The 21487-nt window shown below is 34.9% G+C and overlaps 1 protein-coding gene across 4 annotated transcripts in view; it reads left to right on the top strand.

Annotated features, from left to right (window-relative positions):
- The window catches only part of Ptbp2 (polypyrimidine tract binding protein 2), a 61271-nt gene extending 43656 nt beyond the window's left edge, over positions 1-17615 (top strand). The window contains exons 9-14 of one of the 4 annotated variants that reach the window (XM_005357202.3): positions 9820-9959; positions 11389-11422; positions 11839-11931; positions 15341-15557; positions 15663-15740; positions 15893-17615. In XM_005357202.3, coding sequence (XP_005357259.1) covers positions 9820-9959; positions 11389-11422; positions 11839-11931; positions 15341-15557; positions 15663-15740; positions 15893-16022 — 692 coding nt within the window. In that variant the 3' untranslated portion in view covers positions 16023-17615. Of the gene's footprint in view, positions 1-9804; positions 9960-11388; positions 11423-11838; positions 11932-15340; positions 15558-15662; positions 15741-15889 lie in introns of all 4 variants that reach the window. The other 3 variants (XM_005357201.3, XM_013350030.2, XM_005357200.3) reach the window with 3 other exon arrangements.
- Positions 17616-21487: the final 3872 nt, after the last annotated feature.

Below are 21487 nucleotides of genomic sequence, written 5' to 3'. Positions count from 1 at the left end.
CCCCAGTAAGGCTCCCTAGGAGAAAATTTAATTTTCATTTGCAAGAAGGTATCTATTGGAGATTGCTTCTTGGTTAGGATAGGGACATGTTCAGGGCATGTGTCCACTTTGACTTTTAGTTCTAGGACCCCATCTGGTGCAGACACGTGGTGACACTGTGCTTGCTGCCTTTTACTATGTGTGCTGATCCTCTTTATTTAGAAGGCCTTGTTTCCTTGGTACCTCCTTTCCCCTCCAGCTCTTAAATTCTTTGTACCTGTCTTCTGCTGAGTTTCCTGACCCCTGAGTGGGGTGGGATTTGATTGGGACACACGGACACACCTTTAATGATCGAATGTTCCAAGGTCTCTCACTCTGCATATTGTCTGACTGTAGGTCTCTGTTCGCATCTGCCAGGCAGCAGTTTTGTAATATGACCAAATGTCTAGCCTGCATTAAATTTTATTTTTTTAAAAGTATTTATGTTTGATATTTTAGGCAGAGTTTTATGTAGCTCAGGCTGAATTGCTCTGCCAGTCCCTGCATTTAAAAAAAATGTTTTGTTTTTTTTTTAAAGGTAGCTTTGTGCAGAGCAGGATCCTAAAAAAAGATCTTGGTGTTGGTTGTTGCTGTCTCCCTAATTCCTTTTCATCATGTGACAGTCCCTTTTCCCCTTTGCCCCAACATCACTTTCTTTGGCTTGATAAGCCTTAAACTTTAAGATGTTGCTAGTTTTATGTTGCTCTGACTATTTCCTTGTGTATCATAATTTGTTCCTCTGTTCTCTGCATTTGGGCTTATCTTGGAAAAAGATAACATCTGGTTCTTCCACATTTACTAACTTAGTTATGCTGGAGATTGATTGTGGCTCCATGTGTTAACATGAAGCCTTCATTCTCTTCTTCAGCTAATGGGTTTAGTAAGGAGTCCTGCCTTACTGTCTTTCATAAAAACCAAAAAAAAAAAAAGAGTGAGCGAGCAGTTATAAAGATTGCTTCCCTTCACATACTTTTTTTCCTTTAGTTAGTAAAATCTAGATTTTTTTTCCTTAATAAACTAGACCTATATTTTATATAATAAAGTGTGTGCAGAACAATTCTGGTTTTCCTTTCACTGACTTTCAAGGCTGAAGGTGGTACTGGAAATTAAACCCAAGACCTCAGTCCTTTTTATTTATTTATTTATTTTTATTTATTTATTATGTGTGCAGTATACAATATTCTGTCTGTGTTTATGTCTGCAGACCAGAAGAGGGCACCAGACTTCATTACAGATGGTTGTGAGCCACCATGTGGTTGCCGGGAATTGAACTCATGACCTTAGGAAGAGCATCTCTCCAGCCCCCTCAGTCCTTTTTAGAGATATGCTGCATCTCTCAGCTGTATCCCTAGATGTCTATAGAGCAATAAATTCCTCACTCCCTTTGCTAAAGAAAATAGTTGCTGGACATAGCATTTGCTGTAAATAATTGTATTTTTACAATAATTTATGAATGGATGGGTACACGTATTCTTGCCAAGTTTATGTATTGGTTTTTAATAAATAGCAGAGGAATTTATATCACATCTCTTTTACTATGGATTGTGGGAACAAAAGACACAGATTGACTGTGAGCTAGTAAAATGATAAAAGTTTGTAATGTCTTTTAATTATAGTTGATTTGACCCTCTATTTTCCTTGTTTGCCCCTCCTTTCCCGTTCCTCTTTCACTTCCCCATCCCTACTTTCACGTCTCTTTTTAGAGTCTAAATCCATATATGACAGAACATTTGGGCTGGGCCTTTTCATTTTCCACAGAATCTTTCATAGAGCATGTTAATCGTTTTGATGAAGTCTTAATTTACTGGCTTTTGTCTCGTTGACTTGTGCTAGATTGTGAAGGTGTTCTTCAGTTACATAGTTTAATTTCATTATCCATTTTGAATTATTTTTGTATGAGGAATGAGGCTTGGGACAGTTTGTTGTTGTTTTTTGTGTTGTTTTTAAACTAGGAGATTCTCCTAGACCAACCAAGACTAAATGTTTGTTGAGTTACATTTTTACTTTTTCAAATAATAATTAGAAATATGGTTTGGATTTAGTTTTGGTTGTATGTTTGTGTATGTGTGTATGATCAATTCATGCTTCCATGTTTTTGTCAGTACCAGATTGCTTTGGCTATTTTAGCTCCATATTAAGTATTAATATAAAAAGGTTTCCATCATTTTGTCATTTTCTTTTTCAGGATTACTTTGGATGTGTTAGTGCCTTACTGTCAGTTTTCTCTTTTTTACAAAGCATTTCCTGAAATTACATTTGCCTACTGGCCTGCTTTTTTGTTATTCTGTGACATACACAGAAAAGCTTAAACAACTTTTATGAGACATTATATGTGTTATATTTATTTTATAACAGTCACAGGAGAAAAACTGCAGATGCAGACAGTAGCAAATGGGCACTGGATTGGTGAGGAATAGCACTGGTCTCATTGTTTCAAGTATTTGTACTAGTACCTGTGCTTTTGTGTGTTAGAAAAACAAAGATTGTTATTTTTAGATACTATTTTTTTCTAATTTGTTCAGAGTTTCAGAAGTGAAATCACTCCAAAGTGATTGCTACTTCTAAAGTGTCTTACTGAACCATTAGTAGAACTGTTGCTTAGAAATACACAAATGCTGCTTATTAGTTTTGTGAGTAAGCAAGGCTCCTTCCTATCAATTAATTAAGACAATGGTGGAATTAAGTACCTTTCTAAAAAGAAGCGCCAATGAAAAAAGTTGTAGGCACATGAATCTTAGATACAAGGATTAGCGCGCTCTCTCTCTCTCTCTCTCTCTCTCTCTCTCTCTCTCTCTCTCTCTCTCTCTCTCTCTCTCTCTCTCTCATCTCTCATCGCTATTTAAAGTTTTGGCCCCACTGTTAAATACCTAGACAGATCCTTTCGGGAATAGTTTTTACCTGAAGAATGACTAGAAAAATACCAGTTTAAAAATAATGATTTAAGATTCCACCTCTATTTAAATTTCTTCATGTTATGTGTTGTGGCGGAAACATGAACTAGAACCACTGAGTGTTTCCTTCAGCAATGGGTTCATCTCATGAGGATGTTCCTGTAAGATTATTATGTAGCTAAGAAATTCTACTGTTTAGTAATATTATATCACAGTGCGTTATAAAACAGTTGTGCTGCCCACTGTATAAAGTGCAGTGCATATAGTAAATGTACAGTATGCAATACTTGATAATGTTCTTCAATGACTTGCTGGCTTATATAGTTACCATACCTTTTAAACATTATTTTAGGAACACCAGTTACTTCTAAAACTTATTATAAGTTAATATGCCATGTTATTTCAGCAGCAATCTTAATGCATCTCCTGTTTGTGAGTGTGATATTTGAACAAAGATGATCTTAGACAGTGTTGTAGAGTGTTGATTTATTAACCAGTCTTCTATTTTACTGTAGTTGAGTTTTAAGTTGGGGAACAACTGGTGACTCAAGTCTATAGTCCCAGTACTCAAAAGAGTTAGTATTTTAAAGACTGAGTAGTAGCCTGAATTCCATGACAGTGCACTCTAAGGTTAGAACAGATTTGTTAAGATGAAACCCACCATAGTCATAAACACATGCAGTCTTTTACCTGGAGGCTGAAGCAGGAGTGTTGTTGGGGTCTTCAAGAACTATCGGGACCACCTAGTGAGACCTTATCCCCCCAGAATAATAAAACAGAAATTTGTATTTTTAAAAATGGACAGGTACAGATAAGAATGAGTAAATAGAGAAATGTTTCTAAAGATATACAGTTGAAGATGACATGGTATAAAGTCTGTTTGTGGCTTGAGGTGAAGATTATGCAGGAGAGTTTCACAAACTAGAAATCAGAAGATGCAACAGAACATTCCAATTAGATTCTTGATTTTTAAGCATTTTTTTTCTTAATGTTATTGTGAAGGTTTCTGATCTCACAGATTTTGTATTCAAGTGGAAAGAGGTTAACAAGACTGGTTATAATTGAAGGTAAACAAATAGACATATTGTGGTTTTGAGTACAGTGAAATGAGTGATCTTCCTTTGGGAGGTAAACAAATACACTATAAAGCTTCTGTTGTATTTTATGAGAGGCAAATATTTTGAATGGCATATGTAATAACTGGGAAAATATGAATGAAATGGTGCCACCAAAATTTTTACAGAGCAAGATCTTAGGAATGATGTTATCTGTGAAATAAGAATTTTATATTGGAATTATTAGCCTCTTAGCATCAAAAGAGAAGTTTACAAGTATTCTGTAACTATCTCATTAAGATAAGATACAGTTAATCAAAATAATTGGTTAAGAACCTTTCTGTGAAGGAAGGATCTGTTAGAGCGATTGAATAAGGATGATTATTTAGGTTTAAACTGGTTGCTGGGTATATTTGGGAGCTAAAAACAAGAGTACTAAAGACTTTTAATAGAGTAAAATAGTAGTATGAGATGAAGAAATGTGGGAAAATAAGTGCTAAAGTATTATATCTTAATGATGATTACTTACAAGAATGAAATATGAATATCTTTATCAGACAATAGGAGATTTAGTGTAGAATTTTGTTTTGAAGCAGGGTCTCACTGTGTTACCCTGGCTGATTTAGAACTTACTATATAGACCAGGCTGGCTTCCAATGTACAAAAATCCATCTACCTCTGTCTTCTAGTGCTGGGTTTAAAAGCATGTACCACCATGCCTAGTTTAATGTAGAATTTTGAGTTTTAGTGTAAATTTTGGCAAGGTTTGTGAGTTTAGAAGCCAGAGATTAATACAAAAACTCCACAATTTTCCAAATATAGGAGAACAAGATAAATGTTGAAATCAAATTTTGGAAATATACATCATATTGTGTATCAAAATAAGATTGAGGCTGGGAAAATAGTGGTAAAATTTCTTCCTTACTAAGTTCAAGGCCGTGGTTTCAATTTCCAGTACTCAAAATGAAATTGAGGCTGTAATAGTTAGGATTAAAATTAAAAGTAGCTCTTCAATGCAGTATGTGCCATAAGATTATTCACAAAAAATAAAATGTGTATTAGGAAGAAGTAGATGATATTAAAAGACAACAATAAATTAATACCCAGAAGATGTGTGTCAAAGCAAGGAGAAATGGCCTAATAAAGTAAAGCATTACCCAAGGGAGAATATTTGCAGTGTGGCAGAATTCACTTGGGAGTTGAGCTCCAGCATTCCTACATTGAAAATCTGACTTAGCTTTACTGTCTGGCTTACACATTTGCAATGGACATAATGGCGATAATCCATAATTAAATACAGTGATGCATATGAAGGGTTTTACTCAGTGTTTAGCATGTAGCAGATGTCTGTTAGATGTTGGCAGGTATTTGTTTTCCAGGTTAAAATGGCAGGTACTTGTTTTTTCAGGCTAAAATTAACAGAATTGGTTGTATATTGGATCAAGAAATAATGAAGATATTAAGGCTAAGAAAATACACCTTTTAGATAGGACCATTATGAGACCTAGAAGGAATTTTTATCATGTTCATACTGAAAGTTAGGGCCAAAACAATAGCTAATGATAGTTTAGATATTGTTTCTACAAAGGTTTGTGGTTTAGAGACTTGATCAAAGCCTTTGTGGCAGTATTAAGAGGTGATGACACTTAAGTGGAATCTGGTAAGAGATTCTTGGGGGAGGTCCTGTAAAAGAATTGTTTTAGTGGTTCTCTTGAGATAAGGTTTCTGAAAAACAATGGGACAAGCCCCTCCCTCATACCTCCCCTTGCCATCTCTTTTCACAGGTACTTCTTTCCTAACACCAGTACCTAAAGGCGCTCATACCATATGTGACTGCCTAAAAGCCAAATAAACTTCTTTTCACAGTACCTGGTTTCAAGTAGCTTGTTAGAGTAATGGAAGATATGTTAATGTATTTAGCTTAAAGAGTTTCTAAATCATTAAAATTATAGTTTATCCTCCTTAATTGTAAATCTTATGTATATGACGTGTTTAAGTTTTACAAAGGAGCAATTATCTTGTAAAATACTTCAGTTGGCATATATATAGAAGTTGCAATTTTATTGGTAAAAATAATGCACCGTGAAACATTTTTTAAGTTTTCTTATAGCCACAAGTACTTAAGTAAAATCTAAAAAATGTCTGTGTTGATCAAAGATAATTTCCCAGAGAATTATTTGGGAAGAAAAGCTGAAGTTTGTCCACAGAGGCTTTAATGTTTGTTAAGTGCTTAAGCTATGCCTATGGGTTGGAAGTGGAGGTAGTTTTCCTGTTGCCAACCCTAGGAGAAGAAACTATAGAAGAGAAAAGCGTAACATGTTATTAAGAAAAGGTAGTGGTTGCCACAGGTCTTAAACCACTGGGTCCATACAGCAGGTTGTGTATGACGTAACTGTCCACGTCCTTTGACATAATTTGATTAACCTACTTTGTAGCTTGATAACCAAGGAGTAGTGATAATAAATAGATAGTGAATTATCATTTAAATAGATAAAAATAGTGTTGGGGTCTTCAAAACTTAAATTTTACATTTTGGTAATATTTTTATTACCTCCTTTCTTACTAAGAGGGAGGTAAGTTGCTTCTGTTCTGAACTCAAACTTTTCTTTCATGTAAGCTTTCTTTTTATTAAAGCATATGTATTGAAATCAGCTGAGACTGTTTAAACTGTCTCTTGAGTCTATAACAATTAACTTTTGCCTTTTAATTCTCAATTATTTTAGGTTCATTTAGGTAATTTTTTTAGTTTTATGGCATTTCCTGTTCTAAAGCTTTATCTAAATATTTTACCATTAAGTTTGCTCCCTTATAAAAACCCAAAACGCAAATTTAAAAGCCTGAAGTATTTTTTAAAACTATTATGCTTAAGTAGTTAGAGGTTTGAATAAATTTTAATTAGTTTTAAATTTTTGATAATTTTGTTAGATTATTGAATCTCTGTCATGGTAGAAATGTATCTTAAAAGAAGTTTTTTTTTTCTTTCTGCCAAAAGTAAAGTAGGAAATCTATTCAGAAAATTTAAATAGATTTTGTTTATATTTTAAGAATAATTTTTTTTGAGAACTCAACAGGTAAATGAGTAAGAAATGATTTAGAACTGTCTTAGTAGTAATTTAACCATATACCCTGGTATTCTTTTGCAGATGTCACTATAGTGTTTTCTTATCTTTACAATGAGTTATTTGTCTTTTAAATTTCTTTGTATATTTTATATAAAGCATAATGTTTACAAAGTGTTACTGAAGATTGTGGGCAGTCTCCTAATGTTTGTTGGGGTCCACAAAGTCAAAATTTCTGACATTAATACTAAAATAAGTTTTGCCTTTTTGACTTTGATTTTCTTACTGGTGTATTTAGGGGTTTTGTTTTCTATATCACCCTTAAGTCTAATAGAGTGCATAATTGTATGTTATTTTTAATTTTATTGTAGTAAATGTCAGTAGATATAATTCAGGTAAATACTTTAGTTAAACAAAAGCTTGCTTTTCTCAGTAATTTTTAAGTGTAAAGGGGGACATGAAACCGAAAGGTTTCAAAATTTCTTTAGCTTAGGTATAAAGCTCAGGAAAACTCTAGTATGTAAACAGAAGATGCTAAGTTAAGAGGCCAGATGTACAGAGAAAATACTAGGGGGTTGGGGATTCTTGATGTTATTTTATTTTTGTGTTATGATTGGTTTTTCAGGGAAAATTTTTCTGGGTTAATGGCTTTGAGAGCTTTTCCTTGCTTGTTAGAATTGAAAGTAGCCTATAAATGAAGTTGACTTTATGTATTATTGTGGGAAAGAACTTATCAAACAATTGTTTTTGAATTTTGAAATCCTTGTATTAAAATGTGATGCTTAACATGGAGCACTTGCTTTTCTATTGCACTCAGTATATTGCAGTTGGTGGCTTTGTTTTTGTTTGTTTAATTTTGCCACGACTAATTCTGAGTCTCATAAAGACCATGGAATTTAACAGCATTTTAAATTAGCTTTTCTTCCAAGAGGTAGTCAATTAAAGCCACTAAAACAAAGAAATGATTTGACAATATAATTACTACATCTGGTATTTCCACTATTATTAAATAATTGTATTGTCAACCTAAGTTGAATGCTTTGTACATTCAGCCAAACTGCCTGAAAATACTGGGTGTTTTCCTAATGTTGTTACTTTTTTTCCTAATCACGCAAAGGTCACTTAGCACAAGAATGTAAGAAAAATATTACTGAGTACAAGTATCTGTAGTTAATAAGTGTATATACATACCTTGACAAAATATACAATTATATTTTGTTAAATGGACATAACCTGTGAGATGTCATGAGAAGTATATTTAATAAGTCAGGGACAAGGAGATGGCTTAGTGGGTAAAGTGCCTGCCATGTCAAGCCCAAAGAACAGAACCCTCAGAAAAAGCCTGGAGTGGCAGTACTCCTGTAACCCTAGTGCTAGGGGTCAGGGGCTGTGGAAGCTTATCTGCCAGCCAGCCTAGCTAGCTGAGGTAGTGAGCTTCAGGTTCCGAGAGAAACTAGCTTAAAACATGAAGTCTAAGAGCAAAACAAAACATTGGGGCCACACACTTCCATTATCAAGTCCACATACCACATACAAGAATGAATAAAATGGCTTAGTAGCCAGTAAAAGGTTGGGCCGGGATTACTGGACACATAGGATGGTACTTGGTGGTTTGTTACTGTATTCTTATTTTTCTTTAAGCTGGAACATTCTGAAATAAAACGTAACAACCAAGGAAAGTGGGCAAAAAGCTGCAAAATACTCCCACCCAGAACAACTTCATAAATGAGAATCTTCATTCTAGTGATCAGGAAACGAGGAAAAGCTGAATGAATTGGAGGAGGTGACCATGTCAGAAACTTAGGAGTTTTGTCCTTAACTCTAGAGACTTTCAGTGGAAGATCAGAGCAGTCTATGTAAAGCTCACCTCAACCTTGCTAAGAAAGTATGTGTCTGGCCGGGCGGTGGTGGCGCACGCCTTTAATCCCAGCACTCGGGAGGCAGAGGCAGGCGGATCTCTGAGTTCGAGACCAGCCTGGTCTACAAAGCTAGTGTATGTCTCTGGTCCTGAAGGTAGCTGCAGCCTCACAGGAGCACGTAAGAACGCTGCAAAGAGAGAAAGAATTTGCACAGCCACAGCAAAGGGCTCTTTCTAAGCAAGTATGTTATGAGATCTGTGCCATTTTCATGGGAAAGTATAAATTTTGTGTTGTTAGCATTGTACTTAAACGAGAAATAGGTGAGTAAGAATTTTAGGTTGAAGTAGATGGGCTTTATTGTGTGTTTACTTGAGTAGAAATTAAGGCAAAATGTCCTATGATTTTCTTTAGGATTTCATGTGAATTGTTTAAGAGAATTTGTCTGCAGTAGCTGAATTTTATAGGAAAACAATTATTTATAGGAACTGAAGTACATATTTGTTAAGTGCAGAATGGTTTTAAAATTAGGTTCTAAAAGAGACAACACTTGTAGAAATGGGATGATGGGTACCCTTGTCTTGAAGGTTTTCTTATATATACCTCTCACTGGAAATCATGGAAGTGAAAATTGACTCTTCATACTTTGTTAGCTTTTCCATAGGGAAGATACAGAACTATCATGTCTGTAATATGCTAACATTTTACAGGTATGTACCTTAGTTCAAATAATAAATGACTGTTGAAATCAGTTATTTTTCTATAACTGCTCCACACCAACAAAACATTTTTCTAAACATCTTAAAAATTAACTTACAGGAACCATTTGGACCGGCCAACCATAAGCCATGCAGCCATCGTGCTTAAATTGGTTTTGTAAACGACTTGTGTGTGTTTCGTAAAATATGCTTTATTTTAAAATTAGGGCTTCCTGTTGCAGCTGTTCCAGGAGCTCTCAGTCCTTTGGCTATTCCAAATGCTGCTGCAGCAGCTGCTGCAGCTGCCGCTGGCCGAGTGGGTATGCCTGGAGTCTCAGCTGGTGGCAATACAGTCCTGTTGGTTAGCAATTTAAATGAAGAGGTTAGTGAAATAATTTTTAATGCTTTTTCATCTCCATTTCATTTGTGAAAGTTTTCATATTTATTTCATTTTGCACTTGCCTTTCCTTTTATGTATATTCATTAGCCAAAATATCTTTTGTATTTCTGCTTCTGAATAAAATTTACATACTTGTTTAGGTAGTACTGTTTTTTTAGACAGTCATATATCTATATATGTTTATATATTTTAATATAGCTACCTATTTTTCCTAAGAAAAATATGGTGAAGTACCGTAGTTTGGCTTTTTATTTTTCTGTTGTTCTCAAAGGCAAATGTGATCTAATTTTGCAAATGTAACTCGAAAACAATTTTGCCCTTTGCCTTTTCTAATGATTTGCTTGTTCATTTCATGCTTATGTGTCATTGCATTTTTTTTAATCTTATTTTGTGTGAACTACTCTAATACATTTTTCTTTGAAGGTTCTTCCAAAGATCTTGACGAGGCACTCTTCCAGTCTTTCTTAGTAATTTTTTCTTTGCAGTTTTTAGTCATTGTCTTCTACAATATATTTCAACTTTACCCTGCTCCCTTCTTGTTAAATAAAGTTGCTGTTATTTTCTTCAGTTGTACATTTTATGTCTGGTATATTTTATTTTGATTGCTATGAAAGCTGGTATGAAATGTGGGACCCTCAAATGTATCAGTTTATGGTGTCTAATTTGAGTATTTGTCTCATTTATGATTGGCCTCTGTTAATAATGGATATAACTAATTTTATCATTTAATACTGTTACTATTCACAGTTCTGCATGCTAAAGTGTTTGAATCAGAGTGCCTTTGTTTTAAGACTTTTGCCTGCATTTCATAACCAGCCATGCTTATGCAGTTAAAGTTCAAAGTTTAAAATTCCTGTGCATGCATTCCTTCCCTATGTTGAGATGAAATGCTGTAATTTACTCTTTGATATAGATGTACTTTACCCATATTTGTCTTGGATGACTACATTTTGCTCAGTTTTTCTTGTACAGTACATAAACCAACCATTTTCTGACCAAATTCCTGCATTTCCTATGTACTGACCTATATTTTATTTTTTTTTTGTTCCCCGATTCCTTATTTTTTTCTTCTGCATTGCTGTTTCCCTTCCCCATTTCATCCTTTTCCCTGTGTGTTCACCTCCCCTTTCCTTGTCTTTTCCCAAATGCCCATTCCCTTCCCTGTCTTATCCTTTATTTTCCTTGTCCTTGTCTTCATTCCCTGTCTCCATTCCCTATGTTCATGCTTCTGTGCTTGAACAAATGTTCCTCGGACCAACTTGCCCCAATTAACCGCCTTGAACCATGATCCATGACCACCTCACCATTCTGCGGGAACCACCCTTCGTTATGGATGATCTGTTCATCTCCGCTCTTCCTCGACTCTTCTCTCTTCTTGTCTTACGCTGCTTGCTCTTCTCTCCTTCTAAAGATGGTTACGCCCCAAAGTCTGTTTACCCTCTTCGGTATGTTATTGTTAGCACTATACTTTTATTATTGATTTGATTTTTTTTGTTTCACCTTAATTCTTATTTGTAGCTAGCACTTTGGCTTAAAGTTGAATAGTAAATCTTTTGCTATTTTTCTTTGCTATTTAAAACTCTCCATAGACACAAAGTTTGTTTTAATGCATGCTGATTTATTTTGCATGGTTTTTAATTTAATATCATTCACATAGCTTTGAGGGTTTATCAAAATTATTCTTTTCAAAATTCACTGTTCAAAATCTTGTCCTTCTTTATTCATTTGTGCAAATGGTGAGATTGAGTGAGTGATCATGTTGATGTCTGAGTGTTTCATTGATGTGTCAGATAATCTTTAGCTGGCTTGCATATAAAATTAATTCCATTTCTGGATTACCTCTTTGTGGCTCCACAAAAAGGTGTTTATGGAGATGTGCAGCGCGTGAAGATTTTGTACAATAAGAAAGACAGTGCTCTGATACAGATGGCTGATGGGAACCAGTCACAGCTTGGTAAGAGGAATATTCTGAATTCATTTTAAGATTTCTATTCCTTGTTCAGATAGGTCATAAAACCCTGGTTAATGTCCCTGTATTCCAAGATCATTTATAAATATCGATTCAACTTAGCAATGAAAAGGAAAATTCCTTGGAGATGCTAAGTTTTACAAAATGAAAAACCTTTGCCAGTAGTTAATGGTAAAATGTAGTCAGTCAAGTTACATATATATTGTTGTTTTCTACATGCTTCAATCTAGAATACACCTGTATACTTAGCACATAATAATCTGTAATCTGTATTTGCATCACCAAGCTAATTAATTAACAATTTAATTCATTAAGATTTAAGTGATGCTACCTTATTCTGCTTGTATTTACATTTTTTTTAAACTTTGAAATTTACTTTTTTAATGAAATTAATGTGTTTTGATGTTATAACTGTCTGAAACTGTTAACTTAGCTCAGTTAAAATAGAAAACTATCTTGAGTTTCTGATTTAAAATGACAATACCCATGTTAAATGTGCTATCTTTTAGCATAGGAGTTTGGGCTACTGCTTTCTCCTTGGTTTGTGTGCGTGTCTCTTTTTGAGGTGACTCATTGACATTATTTTGTTATCACTGAGTAGTTTTTGTGTTTTTTGGTTCTGGAAATCAAATCAAGAAATCCAGAGATCTTGCATATACTAGGCAGGTCTTCTGAGCTATAGACCCGTCTCACTGTTGTTTTTCTACAGTAACTTTTGGGGGGACGGGTTCAGAACAGGGTTTCTCTGTGAAACAGTCCTGGCTGTCCTGGAGCTCATTCTGTAGACCAGTCTGACCTCAAACTGAGAGATCTACCTTTGCCTTCCAAGTGCTGGGATTAAAGGCATATGCCAGCACTGCCCGGCTACAGTAACTACTAAGACTTTAAACAAATGATATTTAGTTTTTGTTGTGCTTGGTTGCCATAACACGGAACTCAAAGTATGAATGATTGAGTTCTAGACCAAGGTGCTAAAATACATGGAAGGCTGTCTTGTTGAGTTTGGATAGTGCCACCCTTACTTGTAGTATTAATGTTTTTACCCATTATGAGCATATTGAATATATCCGCTTCTTTCTTTGCGTCAACAGAATATCTGACCAGAAAAACTTCAGGGGAGATAGGGTTTATTTTGGTTTACAGTTTAAAGGTACTTATTTATCACGGTGAGGTACTTAAATCAGTAAGAGCTTGAGGCAGCTGGCAACATTGAATTTTTAGCCAGGAAGCAGAGAATGATGAATGTTAGCTGGAGTTCAGCTTGCTTTATATAACCTTGTCTAGTCCAGGATGCAAGCCCATGTTGCTGTCCATAGTTACTGTGGGTCTTCCCATCTGAGTTCATCTTGATCAATGTTATGACCCTTTAATACATTTCATGTCTTGGGGACTCCCACCATAAAATTCTTTTTGTTGCTACTTTATAACTAATTTGTTACCTTTATGAGTCATAAAGTAAATAGCTGATATGTATGTTATCTGTTGTGTGGTCCCTGTGAAGTGGTCATTTGACTCCTAAAAAGGGTCACAACCTACAGGTTGAGAACCCCTGATCTAGATAATCCTTCAGAAGCTTGTCCCCTAGATATTATAGCTCCTGTCATGTTTACTATCGGTATTAACTATTGTGTTGTTTACAAAGTGAAACAACCCCACTTCTAATATTAGGCAAGTTCTCTTCTTTGAATGACAACCTGACAGGTACATCAGGAAGCCCTGTGATGTCCTATTTTTACACTACTGTGTAGGCACAATTGTTTTGTCTTTATGTGTGTCACAAATTGAAGGGAGAAAATAATGATTTTAATAAATTTTGGTGAATTTAAAGGTATAGGATATCCATAAAGGATATTTAATGAGATCTGAACTTTTACAACATATGATCTAAAAAGCCTTTTTGTAGAAGGGACTTTTAAAAAATGATATGATAAAAATCTCAGAATGCTTTCTAAGTAGAGAGCATATAATATTATCGTAGTCCAGGACCAGCCCGTACCATAAATTATTTCTCTGACCAAAGTGGAGGCGTGGGAAGAAGTACAAAACTCACATGACTTTATTGGGAGGGGTTTTTTAGGGAATCCCTCAAGAAATCCTGAGTTCTCATCCAGAAAATTTCACCAGTTGTTTATTCTCCAGACAGCTTTTATACCCAAATGCAAACTGAGGGCGAAATTCATTAGCATTCTGTTTCCTAGGTAGCCAGGAGATTAACTGTGGCCATGTCCACACCTATCTATGCCCATTTTTGTCATGTCTTCCTACCCATGCCTGCTCTGTCATGGACTGAATTAATGCCTCTTTTCAAAATTACAAAGAAGGAGCAGAGCAACATTAGCCTATCCTGGCCCTTTGTTTAGAATGGCATCAGTTTGTCTAGAAACACTAGGTGACCACCTCCAGTGTGACAGTCTCAAACTGTGGCCTGAAATTTTGGCTGCCATACCATATAGAAATAATGGGCCTGTATAATATGGCCCTACATAATATAAGAAATACAGTCCTAGATGCCACTCCATAGTGGCTTGGATCGTGTCTTAACTACTTCACTGCTTCCCAGCACTGATACAGTAGTTGGTATTATCTATCATCAATAAATATCTGCAAATAAGCCAGAAAGTTAATAAGGCTCAGACTGGAAGTATAACTATGTTAAAAAGTAAGTTTAGGTATTGTTCCTAGGTATTTGTACTATTAAAGATCAGGTTCATAACCTGTGAAAGTCTTTTACTGCTCTGTATATACAATGGGTGGGTGGGGTAGATAGAAGAAGATTCAACAGGAAGGCAGATAAAGAATTGAGTTATCCAGTCTTTTAAAAAAAATGTTGGGGGCTGGAGAGATGGCTCAGCAGTTAAGAGCATTGCGTGCTCTACCAAAGGTCTTGAGTTCAATTCCCAGCAACCACATGGTGGCTCACAACCATCTGTAATGTGGTCTGGTGCCCTCTTCTGGCCTTCAGGCATACACACAGAAAGAATATTGTATAATAAATAAATAAATAAATAAATATTTTTAAAAAATGCCAGTGGCCAATGAGAAATAGAGGGAACATAAATTTGATAGGGAACTGAGAGGAATCATTGCAAAACCCTGCTGACCAGGAGATAGAACACAGTAGGAAGTGAGCAGCAGGAGGGTGGGAGCATTAGCAGTGACCTAGCCCAGTTTTCATTAGTGTTATTGCAGAAGACCGGTTTGTAGAGTTTCATTTTTTGTGAAAGAAGCTCTTTGCTACAGTACCTTGTCTAGTAGAAATTGAAAATGAAATTTAAGTTTTAACTACCAGTTCTTATGTAAAATTCATGATTTATTTTTAGATTGTAAGGAAATTCAAATTTTTCAAATTAGAAATATTACTTTCATATTTTAATAGATAGTCTTTATTTTCTAGCCATGAATCATCTTAATGGGCAGAAAATGTATGGAAAAATTATTCGTGTTACTCTCTCTAAACATCAGACTGTGCAGCTACCTCGAGAGGGACTTGATGATCAAGGGCTAACAAAAGATTTTGGTAATTCCCCATTGCACCGTTTTAAAAAACCTGGATCCAAAAACTTTCAAAACATTTTTCCTCCTTCTGCCACCCTTCACCTGTCTAATATCCCGTGAGTATTTCAACTGCTTGCTGAGGATATTCATCTTGTTTAGCAAAGCATGATTCTTATTATTAGATTCTATTAATTTTTGCTCTTTCTGCCTATCTTTTTTAGTCCTTCTGTAGCAGAAGAGGATCTGCGGACTCTGTTTGCTAACACCGGGGGCACTGTGAAAGCATTTAAGTTTTTTCAGTAAGCATGCTTCTTTGTCTTTAAATTCATGACTTGATAGAAATTAAAATTTTCTTCAAACATTTTTCTAGTCTTTGTTTAACCTCAGATGAGTAAAAATCAAATGTTTAAACTCTTATGAAGTATCTAATTTCATAATTTTGTTTCAGAAGAGATCACAAAATGGCTCTTCTTCAGATGGCAACAGTGGAGGAAGCTATTCAGGCTTTGATCGACCTTCATAATTATAACCTTGGTGAAAACCATCATCTGAGAGTGTCTTTCTCCAAGTCAACAATTTAAGGAAGGGAAGCTGAAGATTGTGGGCAAATCACATTGTTCGGTGTCATCACCTATTGACTGTTCAGAAAAGTGGGGACCAGAGTTTGATTTTTTTTTCATGCTGTTACCATTCCTTGGTTATAAAATGAAATGGCGTATGTAAAGGCAGAGTTACTAACTGCTGTGTTTCATCTGTTCTATAGGGAAGCCATTTTTCTTGTCTGTTTAAATTTTTAGTTTAAGTTTGCTTTTTTTCCTTTTTTTCTACTTAGTTGACATACGTGCCTTACAAAGGAAAACTAGTGTTGCTGTTGTGCATTTACTAGGAAAGAAGAATTGGTTGTTTAGGGCACATCGTTATATGGGAATTAAAATATGTTTAGGCAGGGGTGTGTCAAAAGGTTAAGTTTTTGTTTCTCCTGCTTGGAACTTATTTTGAATTATTGGCTTATCACATTTCTTTCTATTTACTCTAATAAGATACTTGATACTGAAAGAATAAAGCAGCATTTTTAGTTTCTACTATCTTAGGCTTTATTGCTTTTGAAAACATTGCCCTTTTGTATCTCACAAATCTGGTCTAGATTCAGTTATGAATGTAGGCATTAGTTAAAATTAACAAGATGCAGAGTATTAATTTCTTAAGACAGCAAGTGATTTCTGTAAGTTTGAGCCCTATGTGGAAAGCGTTGTGGAACCTTAACCTTTTTGTACACACTCTTGTGGGACGTATCATATAAATGTCAGCACTAAGTAATGTCTTGTTTGTGGCTGAATATTTTTCGTAGATGTTTTTGAAGTTGACATGACTTACGTGCATTTAAATATATATTGCCATCCTTAGTTTGTAATTAAGATTTGGAAAATGGTTGTGGATTTCTGAGCATGTGCAGACTGGTCTAGCTAGTTCAGGAACTGGTGCATGTATTTTTCAAAGACAAAGAAAGTGTACTGCGAAAACTTGCAGGAAGATTAATTTTGTGGCAGTTTTCTAAAACTGACAACCAGGTGGGACCAAAGTTTATGTGCCTTTAGTCTTAATTTACCTTGCATTGTAATATTCAGTTTTAATAAATCTTCAAAATATTTTGTATTTAGGAATAGATCTGACTTTAATAAAAACATGGCTCAGAATCTACAGGTCAAATTTATTTGAACAGTTCGTCAATCTGAATTGTTGATTCTGTTAATGACCAATACTTTTTGAAATTGATGTACTTAGTTTCAAGATTCATAGATTCTGTTATCTATGTAGACAGAATGGTCATGTATATTTTCTATTAGTTGAGTTTTTACATCCTTAGAAATGTAAAATTCAGTATAGTTTGAAAGCGGCACAATTAAAAATTAATTTTCTAACAAAGTTGGGAGGTTTGATGGTTGTTTAATTTCATTTTGTGTGTACTCTGCTTACCTCTGTAGCATGCTCAATAAACACTTCTGTAGCTCTGTATTCACCTTTCTGTCTTTCTCTGCTGCCTTTTCTCTCTCTTCTTTGTTTTCACTCCACTGTGCTTCTGAATTCATGTTTACTCTCTGCCAGGGTGGGAAAGGAGTAATAATATTACAATCCTATGGCTTTATACCATAAATAAATCTAGATGCTGTGAAAATGCACCAGCTGTTCCTTTTTTTAATGCAAAAGACGGTAACTGCTTTTTCAGGAGGACACATATTAAACATTTCCCACCCTGTTTATAATCTGCTTTAAAGACATAACTTCTATTGTAGCTCGTTAATTCTCTCTATCTCTTTTGTTGTTGTTGTTGTTTTCCTGTAGATTTATGCACTAATAGATCTTCTGGATTTGCCATGCTCTCTTGCTGCAGTTTCATCTTTCATTTTTGTGTCTGCTCAAGATTTCCTACTAATTTTAGACTACCTTCTGAGCTACAACAAAGGGCTCTGGTGTGACTGGAAAGAAAGGACTGTGTCACCTGCCTTTAGTTGGGTGGGGGATACATACATTTACGTTATTTGGGCAGACGGTATTTAAGTTCTGGCATAGCAGTGTTCACTCTTTCTACTGGTACTGTCAGGTGCTAGTTAAATTATTTCTTTGCTTACCTTTTATAAACAAATATTGGGATTGACTCACTTGGGAGTTACACATGTATACCTCAAAGTCACACAATGTAGACATTAAGATGATTTTTTAAAATGAAGAGCATGTTTAAAAGTACTGTTCTAATGCAAGAGTTCACTCAGCCCCAAGAAATAAATAACAGTAAGTAAAAAATGATTCTGTTTTAGAGTTAAGAATTTGCCGGGCAGTGGTGGCGCACGCCTTTAATCCCAGCACTCGGGAGGCAGAGGCAGGCGGATCTCTGTGAGTTCGAGACCAGCCTGGTCGGCAGAGCTAGTTCCAGGACAGGCTCCAAAGCCACAGAGAAACCCTGTCTCGAAAAACCAAAAAAAAAAAAAAATTTGAGTGTTGCTTGGAAGCCGTGAGTGATCATTCATGTTTTTTCCTAAAGTGGTGTGGCAATACAGTGACATGGTATGGGAGATCGCCTGTGCCTTAATTCTGTTATTTTACAACCAGTGTTTTCCTCAGTATTGCATGATGGTTCCAGGACTCAAAAGGGGTTTTTACCTCCATTCCAGTTGATGACCTTGAAGAATTTGCTGATCTCTTAAAGAGGATAACCCGAGACCAAGTTTTCCCACTCAAGGATGTGATGACTAGTTTTTACCCTTTTTTAATAGTTTTGCTAACACAGTCTCATTTTAAAAGTATCAAGACACTGAAGTGGGAATTTTGATACTCTAGAATTCCTTAAGTTCAGTGCATTAGATTAAAATAGCCCACTTTGTCAAGAAAATTTTAAATAAAAGTACTATCAATTTTATATTATCACTGCCTCAACCTTCCCTTTTCCAGTAGCTAACGTTAAAATAATGTTAGGGATAACTATTCTGTTAGAAGATTTGCCGTGGGAATTTAGAAACAAATAACTTGACTTTAAATATGTAGTTGAGAAAAACTGTTTCTTTTCATATTAGATAAGATTTCATTTGAAAATGTGTTTCAAATCACCTCCTTAAGTAGGGGGTTCATATTGCTTACATTCAGTGTTGGAAACTTAGTTTTGTGTGTGAAAGCAACTAAAGACTTTTGCCAGGAAGATTGTAACAAACATCTGTAAATTATTAAAAGTTATACTAATACTAACGGTATTGAAGATTTAAGGTTAGAGTAGAAAAGTATTAATTAACTTAATTAGTTCATGTAGATCTATTTGGACCACCAGGTATATAGTTTTCAAGAGAAGAATAATTTTCCTAAGACTGTAAGTAAAATTGAGTCTGTACATTTGTTGCTTCCTTCCAACGGTTTTTGTGAAGTTCAGGTAGGATATGAGCCAACATGCTATGCTTTTGGTCAGTTCTTAAGTTTATTTTATAAGGTTACATCCTAGCACTCAGGAGGCTGAAACAAAGGATTGCTAGCCTGGGATAAGTGAGACACTGTCTCTAAAACAAACGAAAATATTAAAATTCCCAGCCTGCCAGGTTTGCCTGAAGTAAGCCTGGTTACCAGCAATCCACATCATCCCAGTGTCTTTCTTACTATTGTAAAGAAATGTTTGTTAATGTTTTAATCGTTTAAGTGTTACTTGTTTAAGGAAAGGGTATAGCATGCATTTACAGAATACATTTCAAAATACATGCCCAAGAAAAGGACTCTTTGGATATAGCTTCAGATTTCCATTTCTGCTATCTGATAGTTGAGTAATAAAGTATAGCTATTTCTCATTACAAGACTACCCAAAAAAAGGAGATTGTTTATAAACCTTTAAAATTTGCCATGAAACTTGAAGGCAATGCTAACATTACTTAATAAAGGTTTTTCAGTGTAAGATGGAAGAAACAGCGTATTTTTGTGAGTAACCCAGGAGATTTAACGGGAGCATCAGTCTTCATTTAGAAGATGAGAATATAGAATTGTTTGATGAAATTGAGCACATGTAGGATTCTGTTTTAACTGAACACTCGTTTCTAGAAAGTCTGAAAAGAAATGAGAAAAATTATTAAACTGGTATTAGAATATTTATTAGTTGTCAGTCTTCATTACATAATCATTTCAGAATCTTGAATAGTTAACACTTACTCTGATTTTATTTCCCTTAAATTATCTTCTTAGTTTGGTTTTATAAGTAATATATATTTTATAGATTATCAACTACTCAGAGTGAAAACAAGTCTGTAAAGATGAAGAGAAAAAACATAATGGATAGAAACCTGTCCACTCAGCTCTGTTGAACCTTGCAGACTGACTTGCCTGCTCTTTTATGTGCCTCTTTTCTTAGTACCTACCTCATTTTGCTACTGAAGACAATCATTCCCATGAATTTAATATTTTATTTAGTAGTTTTTTTTCAAAGAGTTTGTTCCATATTCTGTCATTGTGTATGAGCCTTTCCTTCTTAGTAAATAGAAGTACTGTAACAGCCAAGCTATTTGGTATAATCTCTTTGTGCTTCACAGTTCATAATTGTGATTATTGCAATATTAAGACACTGATACTTTTCTAAGGAAGTTTTATTCTTTTCAGTGAATAATAGTTTTCTTGACTCTCAAGTGTTTCTGAAGATACATGTATATATCTGAAAATAAATAAGTGGTCATGACTAATGAAGAACTGCTATATTTAAAGTCTGCATATAAACTTATCAATCAACTGCACAAAGGTATCTTGCAACCTCATTCCTTTAGGACACTGCTTTTTCTCTTTCTCCTTTTCTGTTTCAGCTTGTCCCCTTTATCTGGTATTAGTGTTGTATAGCATTTGTGTTCTTAAATCAAGAAAATTAGAATTTTTTTATTAAAAGAAATTGAAAGAAATACAGCAGCCTTATATAACCTTGGTTTTACTTCCCCCAGCCTTCCCCCATTTTAATGCATAGCCCAAGAACCTTTTTCAAGACTGTACTTCACAGTATTTTCTCCCTTGTTTCAGATGTCTCTCCTTTTATATCTAAACTCATTTAACTTGGCAGCCTTGCATTTCTCCCTTGCTACCTAACATAAAACCAAGGACAGTTAGTACCTGTTATCATAAGGAACCTCTCACCAGCTGAGAGACAGCATGTGAGCAGGATTTCTGGACATAAAAACATGAGGTACACTGTAAAACAGGAGTGGATATGGTTTTGTTTCTGGTTTTCTTCCCTCAGGATATTTTACATTTCATAGGAATTTTAAGTTAGAATAGACAATTCTGGTGAGACAAGAAGAATAAATAGCATGCCACATATGTTAGTAATGACTTAATTGTAATGAAAATTCAGGTTCTGGGCTTTTAGTCCACATTTGACTTGAATTGTACCGATTAAAGGAAATGCAGAGTTGCTGTTAGTATTAATAAACAATATTTGAGTTGATAGGTCAGTATGATTGAAATCGTTGTGTATTTAATACTTATTTAAATCTGTATTTAATACTTAGTGTTAGCATAGAAGGGAGGGAAATTTCCCTAGAAC

The sequence above is a fragment of the Microtus ochrogaster genome, chromosome 21 (assembly GCF_000317375.1).
Source record: "Microtus ochrogaster isolate Prairie Vole_2 chromosome 21, MicOch1.0, whole genome shotgun sequence".
NCBI classification, from domain to species: domain Eukaryota; kingdom Metazoa; phylum Chordata; class Mammalia; order Rodentia; family Cricetidae; genus Microtus; species Microtus ochrogaster.
The sequence above is the reverse complement of the archived record's forward strand: the minus strand, read 5'-3'. Positions and strand labels throughout refer to the sequence as shown.